The sequence below is a fragment of the Cryptomeria japonica genome, chromosome 4 (genome assembly GCF_030272615.1).
Source record: "Cryptomeria japonica chromosome 4, Sugi_1.0, whole genome shotgun sequence".
Taxonomy (NCBI): domain Eukaryota; kingdom Viridiplantae; phylum Streptophyta; class Pinopsida; order Cupressales; family Cupressaceae; genus Cryptomeria; species Cryptomeria japonica.
The window spans coordinates 709439734-709460164 of record NC_081408.1 but is presented as its reverse complement, the minus strand read 5'-3'; the positions used below and the strand labels follow the sequence as shown (position 1 = coordinate 709460164).

Here is a 20431-nt window from a genome sequence, read left to right as displayed (position 1 = left end):
GTCCCTCACTAAAGGACCAAGGCGAAAAGACTTATTTGAGACCTTCCTGGCCTTGTTTGGTCAAATTAAAACATCAAAGGCATAGTGAAGGACGAAATGAACATGATAAAGCATCCAGACTTGATTGAAAACAATGAAATGATGAAGTTTTTGCCTAGAAGGTAAAAAGTGCTCCCGTCCCTCACTGAAGGACAAGAGCACTTTTCTTTATATGCGCAATTTTAGACCTTTATTGGACATTAACTTCTAATCATAGCATGAAGTAAGATGAAATCTTCTCTAGCAAAGGAATTTCGAGGTGAAAAGTGAGACAATTTGGCTTAGAACGCAAAAAGTGCTCCCGTCCCTCACTGAAGGACCGTGCCACTTTTTTCAAATTTGCACTATCTTTGCAAGGTTAAGGTGATTTTATGATTTGAAGAGGTTAAGGGAAGCATGTTTTGTCCATTGAATATAATTTAAGCAGTCTACAAAGGAGAAAATCAACCCAAATGACAAAAAGTGCTCCCGTCCCTCACTGAAGGACCGTGCCACTTTTTCAAGTTTCTCTTCATTGTTCGATATTTTATGATAAAACTTGACTTGGATGGGAAAGACGAATGATGTTTTATGCCTTGGACGCAATTGAGAGGTTTAAAGAGCAAAAAGTATGCCAAAATGACAAAAAGCGCTCCCGTCCCTCACCAAGGGACCAAGACGAAGTGCTCCCGTCCCTCACTGAAGGACCATCCCACTTTTCTAAAAATACAAATTTCTTGCAAAGGCAAGGCAAGTTGCGTGATTGAAATGAATGAGAGAAGGCAAGATTCATCCATTGAAGATAAGTTCGAAGGCTAGCAAAGGACAGATAAGCTTGTAATTGCAAAAGTGCTCCCGTCCCTCACTGAAGGACCATGCCACTTTTTCAAAGTGCTCCCGTCCCTCACTGAAGGACCATGCCACTTAATATGTTATCTTCCCTTTCTCACCAATTTTGGACAAATTGAGACCAAGGCGCAAGTTTGAAAAAGTGTTTAAAATGCCTTGAAGTTGAATTGAGATGCAAGAGTTGCAAATTTTGATGACAACTGGCAAAAGTGCTCCCGTCCCTCACTGAAGGACCGTGCCACTTTTTCCAAATATGACCTTTTACCTTGCATTTTGAAATAATATTTTTATTACCAAGGCTCAAGATGGTGTGAAATGTGATATTCTACGCCTTGAGGGTAAATTGAAGATTAATATGATCAAGAATTCATGCAATGGACTCAAAAGTGCTCCCGTCCCTCACTGAAGGACCGTCCCACTTTTTTTGAAAACAACAAATTCCCTCCGAGATTATGCTAAGGCAAAGTTGTGTGAGATAGGAAAGAACTCCTAAAGCATGGTGAACAAAGGTTTGACTCCAAACAATTGAGAATCCTAGCCTAAAAATGAAAAAGTGCTCCTGTCCCTCTCCAAGGGACTAGAGCGAAGTCATTAGCATTCTTTATTTTTGCCATATCCCAACGTTAATGTCCTCCAAATCGCGTTAGATGCAAAATTGCCAACTTCGAAATATTTGAAAAAATTAAATTAAATTGGCATTTAATAAATTGATTTTAGGCCTTAAAAAAATCGATTTTTTATTAGAAGGGCATTTAAAATTAATTTTTATTAAATTAAAATCGAAAATGGGGTGCTTGAGGTATCATGTTTTATTATTTTATTATGTCGGCCTCTTGTTTTTGCAAATTTTTTTTTTTTTTTGGCCTATTTTGCCAAGTCGGCCTATGGAGAGGTGAAGTGGTGAAGCACCCTATATAATAAGGGTGTTTTGAGCAATTTTAATCATCATTCATTCATTACTTCAAGTGCGATTTGAGGAGCAAGGAAGGAGGTGCGAAAGCTAGCCTATTTGGAGGGAATTATCCTAAGTGTTGAAGACTAAAGGTGGTGGAATTGATGCTTGAGAAGATTAAAGGAGGCGCATTTTGCTAAAGGAAGGACTTTGATCTATATTTTGCCTAGCCAAAATTCACCCTATTTTTGCATCATTTTTTAGAATTAATTCTCAAGTGGAGGTATGGCGAGATCATCCTAGTCCCAATGTTGAGATTTTGAATTTTGAACTTCAAGTTTTTGAAAATTACATGGTTAATTAGGAAATGATAACTCAAGATTTATCATGAAGTTTCCTAATTAAAATCTTAAATCTTCCTTTTGAATCCTAATTTCTACACTTCAAGATATATTATTAATTGTGAAATGTTGTGTAGGTATCAAGATGGCGACTCCCAAGCTCGAAAGATCTACAAGTTGGAAGACTCTCCTCAAGGAAAATCAAGCCAGATCAAGGACGGTCTCCTCCAAGAAGATCAAGCAAGGACAAGGGCGACCTCCTCCAATCTAGCATCGACAAGGACGACCTTCTTCGATCCAGCATCGACAAGGATGGCTTTCTTCGGACTAACATCAACAAGGGCGACTTTTTCAATCCAGCATTCCAAGGCGAGGTACATCAATCATCCTGCACATCAAAGACAAAAGGAATTAGAACGAGGGTTCATTGAAGAAGCAGATAATTTCAGAAGAGTTAATTAAAGCTAGCTTCTCAACGTTACCAAATTGAATATCAACCAAGTGTCAAATGAGGTGGCATCCCAGTCATCACTCCTCCAGTCAGTGTGGTCCACCTCAGCATGTCCAGATTCAATGTACCTAACTCATGGAAGGTGGCACAAACTCCGATGTACCTACCCCGACTATCCATTGGTCGATTTTTCCAGAGAGGACATGTGTCCAAGCAATACAATTGTTTCATTGGTCAAGCATTAAATGTTATGTAATGGTTGTAACAAACCCTAATTAGGGTTTTCATTGTAAAATCTTGGCCATTGATCTCGAATTGATCTCAGCCATTGAATTGTATTATGGGCACTATATAAACCCCGACTCTTCATTTTGTAAAGGGATAGATAGGAAATAGTTGGAAGCAGTTAGAAGACAGATAGAGAGTAGTTAGAAGGTGATTAGCTAGTTGATAGAATAGCAATTAGAGTAGAGTAGAGAGAGAAGGCAAAGATTGTTGCCAAGATGTTGTTGTAAAAGACTTGTAACTTTATTGAAGAAATGGTGAAATTTATGGGTCGATTTGACAATTTGCATGGTCTCTATACTTCTCGTATTTGATTTCATGTTATTAGATGAGTGGAAGAAATGTGTTTGATTGATGGTGGAATTCGTATATCCATACTACTAGCAGTTTGTTGATTGCAGACTTGCCTTGTGTAGTCAACTGGAATCATTCAGCTTAAGCTTAACTTCAATTGTCACTTCTTCATTGATATGCATCAACCTGATGGTGTCTATGCCTGCAGTGATGATTTGAACATCATAAAGCTTTCCTTCGAAGATTGCACTAACCTTGTGGAGATGGTCCTGGGATGTCAAAACAAGACTTAGTTAGAATTTCATCAAAGATCAATCATTGCTCCTACATTCCTTAGTATTAGGATTAGATTCTTTCCTCCCCCTCTTCTTTTTTCCTTTTTTTTTTCAAATCTAAGGCAGTAAGATCCTGTGTTCCAGCAATATTCAAAGCAGATCAGAAGTTCAGTCATCAAATGTAAGTCCCCTTGTGATTCCAGCAAATCACATCATACCACAGAAAGCTTATCCACACGTAGAGACCCTACATACAAGAACCTTGAAGTCATCCTGATTGATCCTTTTCGCGATATCTTCAGCAATTTAGAGGCTTTACTCAAGAGAGGATAAGGTACCTTTAGGTATTTTATTCTGTGTTTGATAGTGTACAAAATACACGTCAACAGGTACCCATGTACAAATGCAAATGCACACAAACCAATCTCTCATAAAGCGAAGAAAGAGAGAAAAACCCAATGGGAAAAAACCCTCCCTCAAAAGAGAGATGAAAACTATACAAGATAACTCTCATAGAAGTGTGTGAGGAACAAAACCCCATGTGAGGAAAAAGTTCCCCCCATATGAGAGAAGAAAAGAAGCTAGGTAGCCCCCCCTCAATGTAGAATCTACACCAATGATAGAAGCTCAATGATGAATGAAGAAACTGCTCCACGAACGTCAAACAACATTCCTCCCCTTGGGAAGAAACAAAACCAAAGGTGTATCCATGAAGTCTCCCCAATCATGAAGGGAAGATGTAGGAAAAAAACTCATGATGAATGAAGTCTCTAAAAACTGCTCAAGTGTCCCCATGTCGAGGATGAAAGATACCCTCTCCAAAGGTGGTGAACTACCCCCCACTGCTGAAAAAGGCACTCCAAGATCTAGTGGAGATGAATGTAGAACAAGTCCCAAAGACTCACATGTCTCCTCTAAGGATAAAGAGACCTCCTCCAACTGTTGTACATAAGAATCCACAATCATGTCAACCTCGAAAGAATGATCATGTAGAGAATGAACAAGAGGGTCAGAGTGTGCCCTCGCAACAATCGAAGAAGGATCATCTTCATCAAAGAGAAGATGAATATCATCAATGAGAAGATGAATATCATCAATGATGTCTCCCAAATCTGCAATGTAGGACTCCACAAACAAACTTGCAATGTCTGTCAAGTAGTCATCCCAAGAAACTGAAGCTGGAAGACAAGATATATCCTGTTGCACTGAATCACAAGAAGGCAAAACTGTCGCACTATCTGCATCATCAGGTGCAATAGGTGATGTGATATCAATAGGAGGAGATGAAATGCAAGGCTCAAGAACGGGGTCACATGTGAGAATCCCCAAGTTCAAGTATCCAAAGTTCTCAAAATCTGAATCATCATATGTAGAATCATCATGTGAAGAATCATCATATGTGAAATCATCCTCATCAACAAAATCTGAAAAGAAATATAACCGAGATGCATGATCCACCACCCCAGTCGCAATGATAGCTCTAGTCTCCAAGTCTCTAATGAAAACTGACTCAAGTGTGAACTCCACAATTCTCTTTGTCGTCCCATGTGTGATTTGATAGATGGACGGGAGATTGTTTGTCAAATGGGGTACACACAACACATCATTGAAGGAGTTATCCCCAATGGCAATAGTTCCTTTCCCAATCACATCCATGTATGTATGATTGCCCATCAAAATCTGCGGCATGGTGCAAGGTTCAAATGAAGAGAACATAGACTACAAAGATGCCATATGATGAGAAGCCCTTGAATCTAGAAGCCATCTCCCTGAATCATGACTTGTAGTAGCACAAAGAGCTTGTCCTTTTCATTTCCAAAAAGAGTTAGTCTTCCCACTTGTTGAGGCCATTAATTCTTGCCCTTTCCCTTTTGAATGAGAGGAAGTGGAAGTTGATGAATCCTCCTTCCTGTAGGCATTAGGCAAATCAATGTTGTGCTTTTTGAGGATGTGTGTGAGCCCATCAATCTTCTTAGAATTGCAACGACGCTCCTCATGACCAACCTTTTTACAATAGGCACAAGTAGGTCTCTCCTTCTTTGGTGAATTGTCCTTCTTGAAAGAGGATGAATCTCCTTGGTGTGGAGAAGGTGGTGCTTTGTCCTCAGGCTTTGATTGCCATTTCTTCTTGTTTGAGTTGTCCTTTCCTTGATTTCCTTTGTTCCCTTGATTTTCCACTAATGCTTGAGACTTAGAAGTCTTAAGAATGCCCATGCTTATCAACTTAGTTTGTTCCATCATTAACATTTCGGTGAAAGCATTAAATATAGGCATTGTGTAGCTTGAACCCATTGTCATCCTATGGGTTTGGAAACTAGAAACAAATGTTGCATATTCTTGTGGAAGTTTGCCCATCAAATTGAAGATCAATTGAGTATCCTTCTTATCAATGCCACAATCTTTGAGTTGTGCCCTCAACTCTTTTGCCTTAGTGACATAATCTTGTATAGTATCAAAGTTCTTGGGATCTAACATGGTGAGATCACTATCAATTTGATATCCCCTAATCTCATCAACTTGACCATACAAGTCTTGAAACTTTTGCCAAGCATCCTTAATTAAGGTACATTTCTCAATATGAAAGATGAGATCCTTTGATACATACTTTCTTAAGGTACCAATTGCCATGATATTTTTAGTGAGCCAATCCAAGTGAGCAACAGGATCAGCCTTAGGATCAGCAGGAGCAACAATAGTTCCATCAATGTAATGAGTTAGTCACTTTTCCATAAGTTTACTCCATGCATCAATTTTCCAAGTAGCATAATTATGAGGAGTTAAGAGAGGAAACTTAGGAGAACCCATCGTAGCAAAAAGGAAAGAACACAAAAGCACAAGAGACACCCCCCCAAAATGATGATTTTGGCACTTTATATGTAGTGCGTGTACAATAGGCCACTTGCAAACAATGGGAAGGTGGACTTCTGATTTTATTTTACAACTGCCCCAATAGGCTAAGAACTACAACGCAAAAGACCAGAAAGATGGATCTATGCAATACAAGTGCCAAATTGGCCAAAAGAGACCATATGTTGAAAGTACAAATTCTACTCAAAATCACTACAAAATGATAGCAGATTATGGAAGTAGACGAAAAATTATGCACTTTCAAAAAAACGACACCTGAAAAGGAGTTCGTATGAGCCCAAACGGAGTCCTGGAAGTTGCAGAAACGGGAATTGGACAGGTACAGTCACCAAAAACTGAGATTTTTGAAAAATATGTCCACCAAAATCAGAAAATAACACCACCACATGAAAGTACACGAAAAATAAGCCCATTTCAAAAAAAATTGCACCAAAAAAAGAGCAAAAATGAGCAAGATATGGCCATTTGAAGTTGAACTGCAAAATCAAAAAGCTCAACGAGAAGGGCCTGCCAAATTTTCAAAAAATGATGACATCAGCAATCTACGAGGTTAAATTTGACAGTCGTAAGGCCATTGCCAAAACTTTGCCTCCCTGCCTGTGTGGCGTCCGTACAGTACGAATAGATGACGTGGATAAGTCGGATGGTGCCACGTGTCGTACGAAAAATGATGTGTCCGATGACGTGGCATGCACAGATGGCACTGAGTAGACTGCTGATAGGGCTGTACGCTTGGTGCTGACTAGGCAAGGATGACGTGGACTAGCTAACGTATGATGCTCGCGTGGCGCTCGAGAGGTAGGATGACTGTGCACCAAGTGGCGGGGTCCGCGTGGCACACTGGTATTAGGCTAGCAGTTAGAGTGGGCTGACGTGGCGGCATGCATGGCAAAGGAACCCATGGGCGAGTGGTCGCCTGCCACGTGGCGAGCGTGATCGTCGAACAAACTGTCAGGTGATGCAGCGGCAAGATCAAGAGCTCAATGAAAAGTACAATCGAGAGAGAAAATATAGGATAAGAATATACTATATTCTCATCAATAGATAAATGATCAATTGTTGTTCAATAGTTGTTACATACAATGAATATGAGCCTGCATATATAGGCAAGGCTATATGGATGTGATCACACAAACGTGACATGTAGCTCAATAAGAAACAAGGGTAGGTAGGGATAAGTAGGGGTAGGTAGGAGAAACGATATAATATTCCACATGAGGTGGATCACCCACCGAATGTGGAATGTAACAACAAGATAAGACCACAAAAGGTGGAAATTCTCCTACACACACTATCCCAATGTGGCACAAACACCCAAGTGTCCCATACCCAAACTACTATGAAATGCATTATGCTAAGTAAACTTAAGTAAGGTGTAATAACATCCAACATGAATAATTAATTACACCAACAGAAATTACAGCATTTTACCTTTTAATAGTGTTTGCAATTGCACAAAGGCAGGACATGGAAAGTCAAGAGAAGACTTATTAACGTGTTTCCCCTATCAAACACATCACCATGTGAACCTTGAGGTCAGCGTAGGATGTTGAAAGGCATTACAGCAGTTTGGACATTTCATGAGGTTTCAGCTCAACATCACAAACACAAACAGGTTCGTTTCTTATGCTATAGAATGTATTGACATTATTAAATAATAATGTTCAATCTATTCTTGGTGAATATTTCATTTACTGCTGTAGTATTCATTTAAGTAAAATCTTGCATTTGAAAACAAAAACAAAATACAAATTTTGTTGTACAACAATTACAAAATTCAAGAAGGAAAATTTCAACAGCAAAATTGTCGGAAACTTTGAGGATAATTTCATGCACCTGCTCAAATTTTAAAAGGTGTTTTCAAATAGATTGTCTACAACTGGGAATTTATATATATACGATTAGTAAGCCGCAGCTATTCTGCTCATTTTATATATCAGAGTAAAAATTTACATTGATAAACATCTGTCCACAACCAAAAACAAGACTATATAATTACTAGCTATACTGCCAACTATCCACTATAATATCAGGCGTAGGCAAAAGGCCTGTTTCATATTACGTAGGAGTTAGTGATATCATTGCCTATTTGTGATCTATGCTGAGAGAAAATGATTGGCATACAACTTGTCCATGACACAAAGCCATTCTGTGTGATTACATACATTAAACAAATATATGACTGAAAGTAAACTTCAGCCAGATAATGATATAGCCAAAAAGGCATTGTCAACATCTTATGACACACACTGCATTTGGGGATGAAAAAGTAATACTGCATACTGCACTTGGAGATGAAAAGAACAGTTTATGTTCCAACTCTGTAAATATTTCCTAATCCCAATAAGTAATGTGATCCTTCACCAGCATTCATTAGATATTTTTCACCTTTTTACAATCATATTTTGTTTAACAAGGTCAAGAAAAGTAGTATAAAATTTTTGATGTCACGTTAATTAGATGACAAGTAGAACTGAATCTGAAGTTTGATGCCTGTAAACCATTGATGAGCTGGGAAGATAAATATTTAGAGCCAAGAATCAAAAAAAGGGAAAACTATTTCATTTTTATAAAAGTCAAACCTGAGTTTCTTATTTCTTGTTCAAGAGGAATGTGGATATATGATCCTAATAAAACTGAACTTTCCATATCTGCAGGTTTGGTTCCAGATGCTATTGAGTCCATCCTCCTACCCCGATCAAATTTTTCCTTTGGATCATTATTGCTATAATCTGCAACTTGAAACATTTTTGAAGAAAAGCTTGGAAATAATTCAGTGGAAGATCCCATGTTCGCTAACAAGTTGAGACTCTCTACTTTCTTTTGCTTTAGACTGCCTTGATAATTTAACATCTGTGTAGATGGGCCTTCCCTACCATGTCCTGTGTCAGTCCTCATCAAACCTCTTCTTTCTCCTTGCACAATTCCGTCATTGCCTGCCCAAGCCACTTCTCCAAGTGCCTGACTTTGCAATAGTTGTTCATTATTAACAAATACCTCATTAAGGGAAAATGGAAATGCTGTCTTAAGAGGAACTTCCTTCAAGGGACCAATATTTTTCCTATATCCTGTTTCTTCTGCAAAACATTCTTCTGCGATCTCATGTGCCAATACATTTTCTTGAACAAACATCCCATTTCCTTGATCAAACTTACCATGGGATTTGATGTTTGGTTCTAAATCAAGCATATCATTTCCAATTTGAGGCCCTGAAGTTTTCTTGTCATGTCTGGAGAAGTTGTAGTCCCTTCCATGTAATCTCAAATCCAGGTCCACTTCCTTTAAGGCATGGTTCTTATCATCTGGCTGTGAAATAGTTCCTATTTGATCCCACAAATCTTCTCTGCTATGTATTTTTCTTGGTGAATATTGCACCTCTGGTATATCCTGCTTAAGGATTTCTTCATCTTGTGTCTCATCAAAGTTCCCCTTTGCTTCAATCATGTTATTGCCTAATTCTTTTACAATTCTTGTTTTCTCAATAGAAATTCCACTCAAACCCAACTTTGGATCCCCTGGAAAACTATAATCAATACTATTTCCAAACTGCACATGACCTTTGTAAAGCATGAGTTTCTCTTCACTGGTTCCTGCTGAATCTTGTAGCTGTCTTTGTTCATGAGAAGTTTTATATTGTTCCAATGCTCCATCTGCATAGCCATTCACCGAGATAGGTATTTGTTCATTTTCATACAAGGTTCCTTCACTGTTTGCAACTCCAAGTTCCCTATAAGATTCATGGTTTGATGAGTCACATTCCAGTTCCCTGGCTCTAAATTCTGAACCCATCTGTTTGTTTGACAAAGCCTTGGAAGACGAACAAGGGAATCCTGAATTTTCAGCTTCAGAATCATATTCATCTTTCAAGGTCCTTGATATTCCTTTCTCAGAGGTTGTGTATGCAGTTAAATTATTTGGTTTAAAACTTTTAATGTCCATAGATCCATCATCTCTCAACTTAGTTCTCTGCTCTCTGCCATGGTTTTCATTGGATCCTCGTCTATTCATTTGTGGAGACAGACAAGTTGAATCGTTGAGAAAACCATGACCATATGAACTCTTTTGGTCAGCCAACTCAGATTGTAATGCAGCTAATGCATCTGTAAAATGATTTCTTTGCAAAAATTCCAAAATATCTTGGGTAAATTCTGCCATTGATAGAGTCCAATGGCCATAACAAAGTCAAATTCTACAGAAGGATCACAAACAATGACCTTGAGGCCATATATACTTTGGCGATTTCCCAAAGGAAATGAATCATGTGAAAATAGCACACATTGTCATAGCTTCCAATTTCAATCTGTCAAAGAAATTAAACAGGGAGATGATAAACATTATTTCTGCCAAAGTTTTTCCACAGTAGCAACTAATCATATTTTCTTTAGAAAGTACAATTTGTGAAAGGAAAGAAAGTAACAAAGAAAAAAGCAACTTTATCAAAAATTTAACACGGTGCAATGCTCCAAGCCAAAAAAGAAATGTCTGCAGCAGAATTGTCCTGGCTAATGTTTGCCAAGTAGCTACTTCTATCACCAAATCTATATATTAAATATTATACAATAAAAAAGATTTCTTTGGAAACTCATCAAACTTACTATAGCATATACAATTATTCTAAATGTTGAAGGAAATTTAAAACAAAAAACATTTTAGATTGATATCAAAACTTCTAAAATAACTATATTAACTAAAAATATCATAGATAAAAATAGAGAGTTCCATTGAAGGGAGGTAGCAATGAGAAGCAACAATTGGTTTGACTGGGAGGGCTCATGAGGGAAGGCTAAGTAGAAACCTGCACCATGGCTAACAAATGGGAGACAACAAAACCATGTATAATCTTGGTGAAAATTTGGTTTGTTCAGAAACAGTGGATTCTACAGTAAATGCAATTCTGGGAGATCACTGCCACCCTCCTCCCTCCCGTGCTTGAGATTTTGGAAATCAGTATTAATTTGGAAAACACAGAGATTAGGGTCAAAATGAATCTCTCAAAGAGAGGGTGCTCATTGGAAAATTCGCAAATTATTGGTCACAACAACATGGTTTGGAGAAAAGGATGGTAAAACATTGGGGGCTTGATTTCTGTTCCAAATCTTTGCTGGAACGTCTTTTTCTTAGTCTCCTGCCTAGATGAACAATCAAAGCTTACAATTACAAAGGGGAGCCCTTAGTTAATGGATGGTGTGGGTCTCTTTCTGCAAAAATGGGTGCCTAACTTCAACCCAAACACCTATGGTTTGGGCAAAACCCTATGTGGCTGAGATAATTTAATTTGCCTTCCAAGTATTTGGAGGAACCTATTTTAACCAAAATTGGTAATTCCTTGGACAATTTTTTGACTGTAGAAGATAATGAGCAAAATGGCCAATTGGAAGCTTATGCTCAAATCTGTGTGAAAATGGACATTTCTAAACCATTGTAGAGTCTTTTGATCCTTGACACAAAGGTTGGGACTTGGTAGAACAGATTACAATTCCAAGGCCCTAAATCTAAATGCTTTCCATGCCATAATATGGCATGTAGTCAGAAATACTGTCGACAATTGTTTGTGAAGAGGGAATGGTGGTGGAGGAAAAGGTTCAAATTGAGGTCTCGGAGAAAAGGCAGAGAAGTTGGGAAAAATAATAGAAGCAGAAAATATTAAACATAAGAAAATACGATGCTTCATCTTTTTTAATCAAATACATCACACTTATATAGGAGTTTAATCTCCTACATTATAAAACTCCTGAAACAACTTTCCCAAATATATTGAGATGTTTTAACAACTCAACACATCCGTACCACTAATACAGTAACCTATACCACAAACTATAACAAACCTACCAAATTACTATTTTATACATCTCTATGATGCAATATTCCTAACATCTCCCCACATTGCATCATTCTCCAAATGGGGATACTGGACCAACAATACTTGATGACCACGTTTAGTAGTTCATCATAAGGTAAGTGTAGGGACATACACATCTACTCGTGACAAAGCAATAGTGGAACTAGCCTCACTATGCTCACTATACTTTCATCCTAGGATAGGGACAAACACATCTATCCAACATCAATGTTATGAATAGGGACACACACATCTGCTCACAACAATTATGATTGGGGATACACACATCCAATCATAATACTCAACACCTATGATTGGGGACAAACATATCCAATCGCTTACATCATCTTGTGAAAGAGGACAAACACATCCATTCACAAACAATCAACAATAGTGATTAGGGACAAACACATCCAATCACAAATACAAACTTTTGATTTGATCTAGAAAATATATTCCTCCTTACTGTTTTCATGTGGAGGGTCTTCAGTAGCTACTTCAAAAAAGCATTCTTCATCATTGTCTGCAGCCAATGCCTTATATGTATTTAGCTTGCCTTCAAGCAAATCCTTGTCACGCTAAATGCAATTCATAATACTGTGTCCTTTTTTCTTGCAACAATAGCACAAAACTCTATCCTTAAAAAAGTGATTTCCCTTTGATGTAGAAGAACTAGATTTGAAGGAATAGTTGGGCTTTTTTTTCTCAAACATTACAGTTTCCTCTATAGCTAGGTCCATTTTCTTAGCTCCTTAATCAATTAAAGTAGATATTACATCTTCTAGGGTAGCATCTACTTTATTCAATGTGAACACAACATTACCATAGCTAGGATGCATGCTATTTAATAAAATAGCTTTTGCATCATCATCATCTACTTTATCATTTATCCCAGCTAGTTGATTCAATAGGGAATGAAACTTCCTGATGTGTTGAACAATATTATCAACTTCCATCATTTTCAGCTCGAACAATTTCTACTTTAAACTCATCTTTGCACTTGATGCTTTTGATCCAAACAAAGCATTCAAATCATCCTATACTTCCTTTGAGGTCTTCAATAAGTTGATATGATAGAGGTATGCATCTGAAAGTCTAAGACAAATAAAGGCTATTGCTGTTCGATCCTTTACAATCCACTTTGTGCTTCCATCAACATCCATTAGCCTTGTTGTTGCTCCACTTACCACATCCCTAAATCCTTTTCAATAAGGATTAATGGTAGCTTGATTTGCCACATGTGGAATTCTGAACCTTCAAATTTTTCTATCAAGAAACTATTTTTCTCCATTAAAAGAAACACTACTTGACTCCCCCCATAATCTAAATAATATTGAATGTGCCAGGTTCCACCAATAATGCACCTTAACACTTTAACAAATTATTCAGTTAGCCTTTACAAACTAAAAACACTTTTGCAACACCTCACCCGACACTAAATATAATCGAACAAGTCAATAATGATCACATCAGCAAACATATTGACCAATTACAAAAAAAAATCATCAAAATGATATATTACTTGCATCTTCTATATGGACCAATGACATTAATCTTGTAGAAAAATGATTGGAAGCAACACTTTGTAAATCTCTCTATTATGCACATGATGTGCCAACAAAAAAACACAGAAGAAGAGGACCTTAGTTATAACTTTGTTGTGAAAGTTATGAGACAGGATATCACCATTGCCTATTCCTCCACGCCATTCCCTTTGAAAGACTATTTTCCTTTGAAAAGCATCTAAGTGGCAGTTCAGTAATTCAATAACCTTCAAAAATTCTACAATCCTTTTAGATGGGGGTGGCAAACTAATTTCAAATGCTGCGGCATTTATTTCAAATTGGGCAAATCAAATGTTTCAAACTCCTCCTTTGCTCCTTGCTGAGAGAAATTTCAATGCTTTTCCCTGGAAGAAGACTGTTTTCATGCCATTATGCAAGTCAATTAAGAATTAAATAGAGGGACAACCAAATTTTTGGACCTAACGTATTCATTAGGCTCCACATCTTATCATATCTCTTCTGGATAAGGAAGGATCTCAACACAGCCTTATTGGATGCATGCACATGCAAAATTTTCCCCTACTCCCACAATCTCTACAAACTTCCTCTTAGCTGGTGCAAAATAGAAACTTTAGATAGCAGTGTGAACATCCATCCAGAATTCTGTTCTGACGAAAGGAGGATGTGAATTTGTTTTTTTCTACAAGCACTTGTGCCCTCTCCTTAGATTTGGGCTCACCATGCTTTTGTTGTGCTCTCAGATCATCTCTTCAAATAGAAACCAAGCAAAACAAATTGAAAGTCAATGCTAACTTTTCCCTAGTCACCATGCTTTGATACCATGTCAGAAATTTTGGGTTAAATAATAGAAGCAGAAAAAATTAAAACATAAGAAAATACGATGCTTCATTTTTTTCAATCAAATTCATCACACTTATATAGGATTTTAATCTCCTACATTATTTGGAAAACCCGAAACAACTTTCCCAGATATATTGAGTTGTTTTAACCACTCAACACATTCGTACCACTAATACAGTAACCTATATAACAAACCTACCAAATTATTATTTTATGCATCCTATGATGCAATATTCCTAACAAGAAAAAGGACAAAGGTGAGCACTATTGGATGTCTCAAATTAGTTCTTTTTGTTTGCCATAGTTTTCATTATACTACTCTCCGCGATTAGTTTTCATTGCATTGCCCTTTGCTATAGTTTTCATTGTACTGCTCTCTGCAGTCATTCCTGCCAAAAAATGATCTCGAAGGAGTTGAATTTTGAAATCTTGTGGATGTCCCAAAACACAATTTTGTGTCTGTAGACAATGAGGTAGTTGGTGATGTCCCATGTGGAAATAATATGTTCTACAATTTTAGTAATTTTTTTTTAAAGAATGTTTTTTTACATGTTTAATAAAATTGTCAAGCTTTTGTCGAGTCCCGAGTTTTTAAAATTTTTGGGCTTGCCAAGTTTTTACCAAGTTTGAGTTTTACAACTATGGATCCAATAATTGAAGATACAAATTTCATGGATGTTGAATCTATTATAAAAAAGAAACCACCAAGGTTATTTTGGCATTGAAAGAGGAGATGAATGGGTTCGCTACAAAAGAATATATCAACGCATTTGTGAAAATATTTGATTCTCTTGTGAGTTCTATGGACTTTAAGCAAGTGGATTCACATCAACATGTCTTCTAAAGGACATGTTAATTCTATGGCTGAGCACTTCACACCAATGATGGATATTTGAAAGTTTGATGTCATGGATCTAACCAATTTGCTCTACCAAATGGAGTAGTTCTTTGATCTTTACCATGTTCTATGTGAAAAGAAAGTTGGAATGGCATCATTATATTTGGAGCCAAATCAATTCATTTGGTACCTTTCCCATGTGAAAAGAAAAAAATGAAGGGATGCATTGACATGGTCTTTTTTCAAGAGGAACTCACAGCACATTATGGCAATAGTCTTGTGGACTTATGTCAACCACATCACTAGATTAAAGCAAATAGGTGCTAGTGAAGAAGATGGAGAAGAAGAAAAAGAAGAAAAGGAAGAAGTAGGAGAAGAAGGAGAACAACAAGAACATGAAGAAGAAGAGAAATGCCCAAGCCAATAATATCCTGCAATGCACTATCAATTTCTGAAGAGATGCCAACTAATCTACCACCCAAAGGAGACCAAGGTTAGGCCATTCAACTATTACCCAGGAACCATCCACCGTCTGTCACCTCTTCTAGGAAGATACACCAAAAGGCTAAAGTAGTGAAAGAACACATGCAACACCAACAAGAAGCAGTCATTAGAACTAGGCAATAATATGATCAATGCAAAATTTCAACACAAACAGATTTACAAGACCTTTATAAGGAAGCTATAATCATTTTGGAACCTAAGGGAATCCTTCAGACACACACTAAGAGTCTATGAGTAAAGATGATTACAGAGTATCTAATCAAGTGGAAGAATCTAGCTAGTGAAGATGCGACATCGTAAGATGAAGTGTTCCTTCAAAAGCATCTGGAGTTCATCAGTAGTGGGGACAATGTTGGTTTTTACGCGGGAGGGATGTGCTATGCCCTTAAACTATAGTGTGCATGGGGATATGTGTAGCTGACTTGTGGCTAGCATAACCCTCAAGTAAGTTATATAATCTTTAATATAGTCTTATATAGGTACTTAGGTCAGCCTAGTCTGCATCCATGGCATTAAGAAGGTAGTGTTCGGTTTATTATCATCATAATCTATTCTTATCTAGCCAACTTTGCAACTGAGGCAATCTTTTCCAACTTGTTGGAAGCTAGTCCCTCTTTGATGATCTGACAATTCTAGAAAGAATGGAACATAAAAGATTTTTCAAGATAAGGCCTTTTCCATTGAAGAATTGCTTGCAAGGGTGGAATCTGCCACTTCAGAGGTTGTTATGACAAGAGCGTTAAAACAATCTTTAAAGAAGAAAGTCTTCACTTCTTAGGGTAAGGAAGTGTTACAGTCTTGGCAACTTCTCAAGCTCACTCCCATTAATGAGATGGTGGGAGCTCAACCAAAGGTGAACTTATGAAGGATGCAGAATGGGTTCCTTCTCCTATCTCTCTCAAATTAGATTTTGATAGAGCATCGAGAGGAAATCCAGGAGTTTCTGATGTTGGCTATGTGAGTAAAGATTTTGATAGGACTTTATGCGCTGTTTCCAAGCTTTTGGTAGCTAGGAAAAACGAGGAAGTTGAAGTCCATGCTTAAGCTACCTCCAAGTGGCCTCTCGACTTGGGATCTCAAAGCTGCAAGTTGAAAGGAATTCTATGGGAATCTATAATGCTATCTACAATTGTGGTTTACCCAACTAGAAATTAAAGAACATTCTACATTTGGCTTGGCTTCTGCTAGACTCTTTAGAATCTTTTTCTTTCAGTCATTGCTCTCACAAAGTGAAAGGGTTTGCTTGGTACGTTATGATATTTCATCAAAGGATGACTTGATTATTAATGCTTGTTTGGACAGTTAGCAAGGTTTTGTCACGAAAGGAGATTGAGGTCCCTCCTAGACCCCAATTCTCACAATCATTAAGCAACAGCTAGTGATAACCATCTGTCATATCTACTCTCTATTGTTTTTAAATTTGCATACTTGGGGCATTCTTTTTATAGTCATTGGCAGTGAGGGGGGTGGCATAATATTTTTATATTGAACATTGGCCCATTCACAAGTGTTTGTTTTCTCAAATTTTTTATCCATTTGCTCTCAGTAACAGAGCAAAAGTCCCATCTCTATGCAGAAAACTAGGAAATGTCTTTTAGGGGGCTAATTTCAAATCCGAGGTTAGCAATTAGATGCCAGGTCTGGACTACCTAGAAACCAAGATCAGGAGTAGGGTAAATTATGACATTGCTTTCAAGTTTGCTTCAAATCTGCTTAACTTTGTGATGTACAAAGATGGGGTTAGGCATCAGCAGAGTTCTATGTTCATTAAGAGTTTAGAAGTGGCCTGATGTCTGCCCTAGGGATTTCTGAAGCCCATGCGACATGCCCTCTACCACTAGGAGGTTCAGAATTTCCAAGGTTGGTTTCGATGGCCTCCTATAGGAAGTCGGAATCCAGCTTTATGGCACTTGTTAGAGCCATTGGTACCTTGCAGAAATTCATGGTGGATTGTAAGGACGATTTCTTCCCTAGATTTGATTTGGTTCATGTCCAGCACACATTTAGAGCTCCTTCCCCTCATTTGGATAGGGAGAGGGCAGAAAGAGAAAAGTAGACTGTGAAATACCTCCTTCATAATAGTGGCTTAGATGGTGCTACTGCTGATGGTGGGGCTGGCAGTTCAGGTACTGTGCAAGGAGCTGAGGAAGATGACGGTGCTGGGTGATAAGATGTGGTTTTCTGTTGTTACGCTTTTATGTGTTTAGTTTCGGAGCTAGCTGTTAAGTTAGGGCCTCCAATATTCAAGCAGAGTCTTTTAGATAACGTTTTTTGGTGCTGTTTGTCAGCTTTCCCGTTCAGGGCTGCTTTCATACTTGAAATGAAATTTTATTTTTTTAAATAAATACAAAGAGAGAGGACCCCAAGTATCTCAATTTACATAACGAAAAAAAATTCTAGAATAACTAAAATATTTCTATACTTCTAGAAACATCCAGTTCCTTTAAAATACTCCTTAATCTGCTAACTATATCCTGATATGAATCCCGATCAATTGACATCGATACTTTCAAAGCTCAATTTCATTTAGACTTACCTGAAACAACTTACTCCTAAACCAGACAAAGTACTACAAGAACATGATCTGAACTACATTTCTCAGCAAATATCAGCCCAAAAAAACATCATTTATACAGAATAGAATTGCAGTAATTGTCGCATATAGCTCAGTGTTAAAATATTAATGAATACAGGCGTCTGTGGTTTATCGCTAGTGATTCATAGGACCTATCAGATAGATACTTGATTTTCATCAACATAATGTTTCCGCTACCAAAGAAGCTTGAAATTAGGTTTCTAAAGGCTTAGCACTCGAGAAAACTCGATGTTTTGCAGACTAAAAGCTTCAATATAAAAGAAGAATAATTGAGACTAAGACTAGTATAGCTGCAGGTTTAAAACTTAAAAGCAACAATCCACCTCCTAAACAATAATTGATTAAAGACTTCAAGCTTCTGCGATCCATAATTTTTTTAAAACAGTCTTCCAGAGGAATGCAATAGGAATTTACAGAATCAACATTGCAAACCACAGAATAGAAGAATAATTGATATAACATTAAGACTAGCATAAATGTACAGTTTAAAATTAAAAACATAACCCTTCACCTTCTAAATAGTAAATAATTAGAGACTTCAAGATTGTGCAGGCCAAAAAATTTAGAAGCACACTGATCGGAATTAGTTGCAACAAGTATTTCGGAAGAGACAGTTCGGCTACAAAGAAGAAGAGTAATTGATAAACAAGTTATAACTTTGAAAGCAACCATGCACCTCCTAAACAATAATTGATTAAAGGCTTCAAGCTTCTGCAATCCATAATCTTATAAGAACAATCTTCCAGAAGGATTCCATCATCAGCATAAATAAAGAAAGAAAGAAAATCAGTTATTGTTAACCCTGTGTAGCTGTGCAGAGATAAGAACTTGAAAAACAAAGGCGAAAAGAATTATTCAAAAGAGTTTGTAGAAAATACAATTGAGGGAAATAAAAACTAATTATAAAATAAGTGGTTAGGAAAAAACACAGTTCGGTAAAATCATCGAACAAAATACGTAAATAGAGGACAAATTTTTAGTAGAGATGGCGATTACAAACATTCTGGGGTATATCGGGAAAATTTTAAGCAGAAAGGCAATTAACTAAAACTGTATTTTGAGCAGAATTGGCAATTATATTAAAAAAACTGAAATATGCAGAAAAATCTTAAGCAGAATTGGCAATAACATTGAAAAATCTGTATTATGGAAAAAAATTTAAGCAGAATTGGCAATCATGTTAAAAAATCTGAAATATTGAGAAAATCTTAAGCAAAATTGGCAATTAAGTAGAAATTCCAAATTACAAGTAGTTAGCTAAAATATGTTGACTATAGAGGAAAAATCTAAAGCAGAATCGGCGATCACCTAAACATTTGCAGTCGACGCTTTTGGTTGGCCATAAAAGTGATTATCCGCTGTGAATTTTTTCACGAATTTAAATAAATGCACGGCTTTGTTCCCCGTGACAAACAAAGGCAAGATAATTTAGCACAAATCTAAACAGCCGTAGAAAAATACCATATGTAAAAAGTAATAACTACAATTTTATAAGTCCTGAAGTCATGTAATCTCATACACACTGTATAATGTTGCAGCTACTGTTGGGCCGCGGAGGAAAGAACGGTAATTCTTCATGGGAATCGACCTCCTGACTTCTGCAAAACGTAAGTGTGATTATTAATTAAGGGGTTTCATTCAACAAATAAGCAGTGAAAAAAACTTAATTTAAAAGTCAAAAGTATACGTGGGATGCACGGATCATATTCAAAGCATGCAATAATACTTTGACTGGGAATCACGACATGAAGAAAACACGACGTAGCTAAGTATTGGTACTAAGAAATATTTAAATATTTAAACGTATAAAGGTTTAATATTCAATAAAGAAAAATTATTACATCAGATGGTTTATTAGTGAGTTGTTTGGTTTTATAAATGTGTATGGAATTAGTTTTCGTTGAGTATAATGTTGAATTCTCTTTTTTTTTAAAATTAAAAAATTGATGTTATTATGAAGATTGAATGTATTATAAAGTAGATATTTTGTGTATGTTATGAATTAAAATAAAAAT

General features: G+C 37.0%; 1 protein-coding gene across 5 annotated transcripts in view; it reads right to left on the bottom strand.

The window, feature by feature from the left end:
- LOC131036188 (uncharacterized) overlaps positions 1 to 20074 on the bottom strand; it is a 72344-nt gene extending 52270 nt beyond the window's left edge. For 2 of the 5 annotated variants that reach the window (XM_057968012.2, XM_057968016.2), the window contains exons 1-2: positions 19725 to 20059; positions 8856 to 10573 (exon numbers count right to left, since the gene is read on the bottom strand). In XM_057968012.2, coding sequence (XP_057823995.2) covers positions 8856 to 10428 — 1573 coding nt within the window. In that variant the 5' untranslated portion in view covers positions 10429 to 10573; positions 19725 to 20059. Of the gene's footprint in view, positions 1 to 8855; positions 10574 to 19724 lie in introns of all 5 variants that reach the window. The other 3 variants (XM_057968013.2, XM_057968015.2, XM_059220099.1) reach the window with 3 other exon arrangements.
- Between the last annotated feature and the right edge of the window lie 357 nt (positions 20075 to 20431).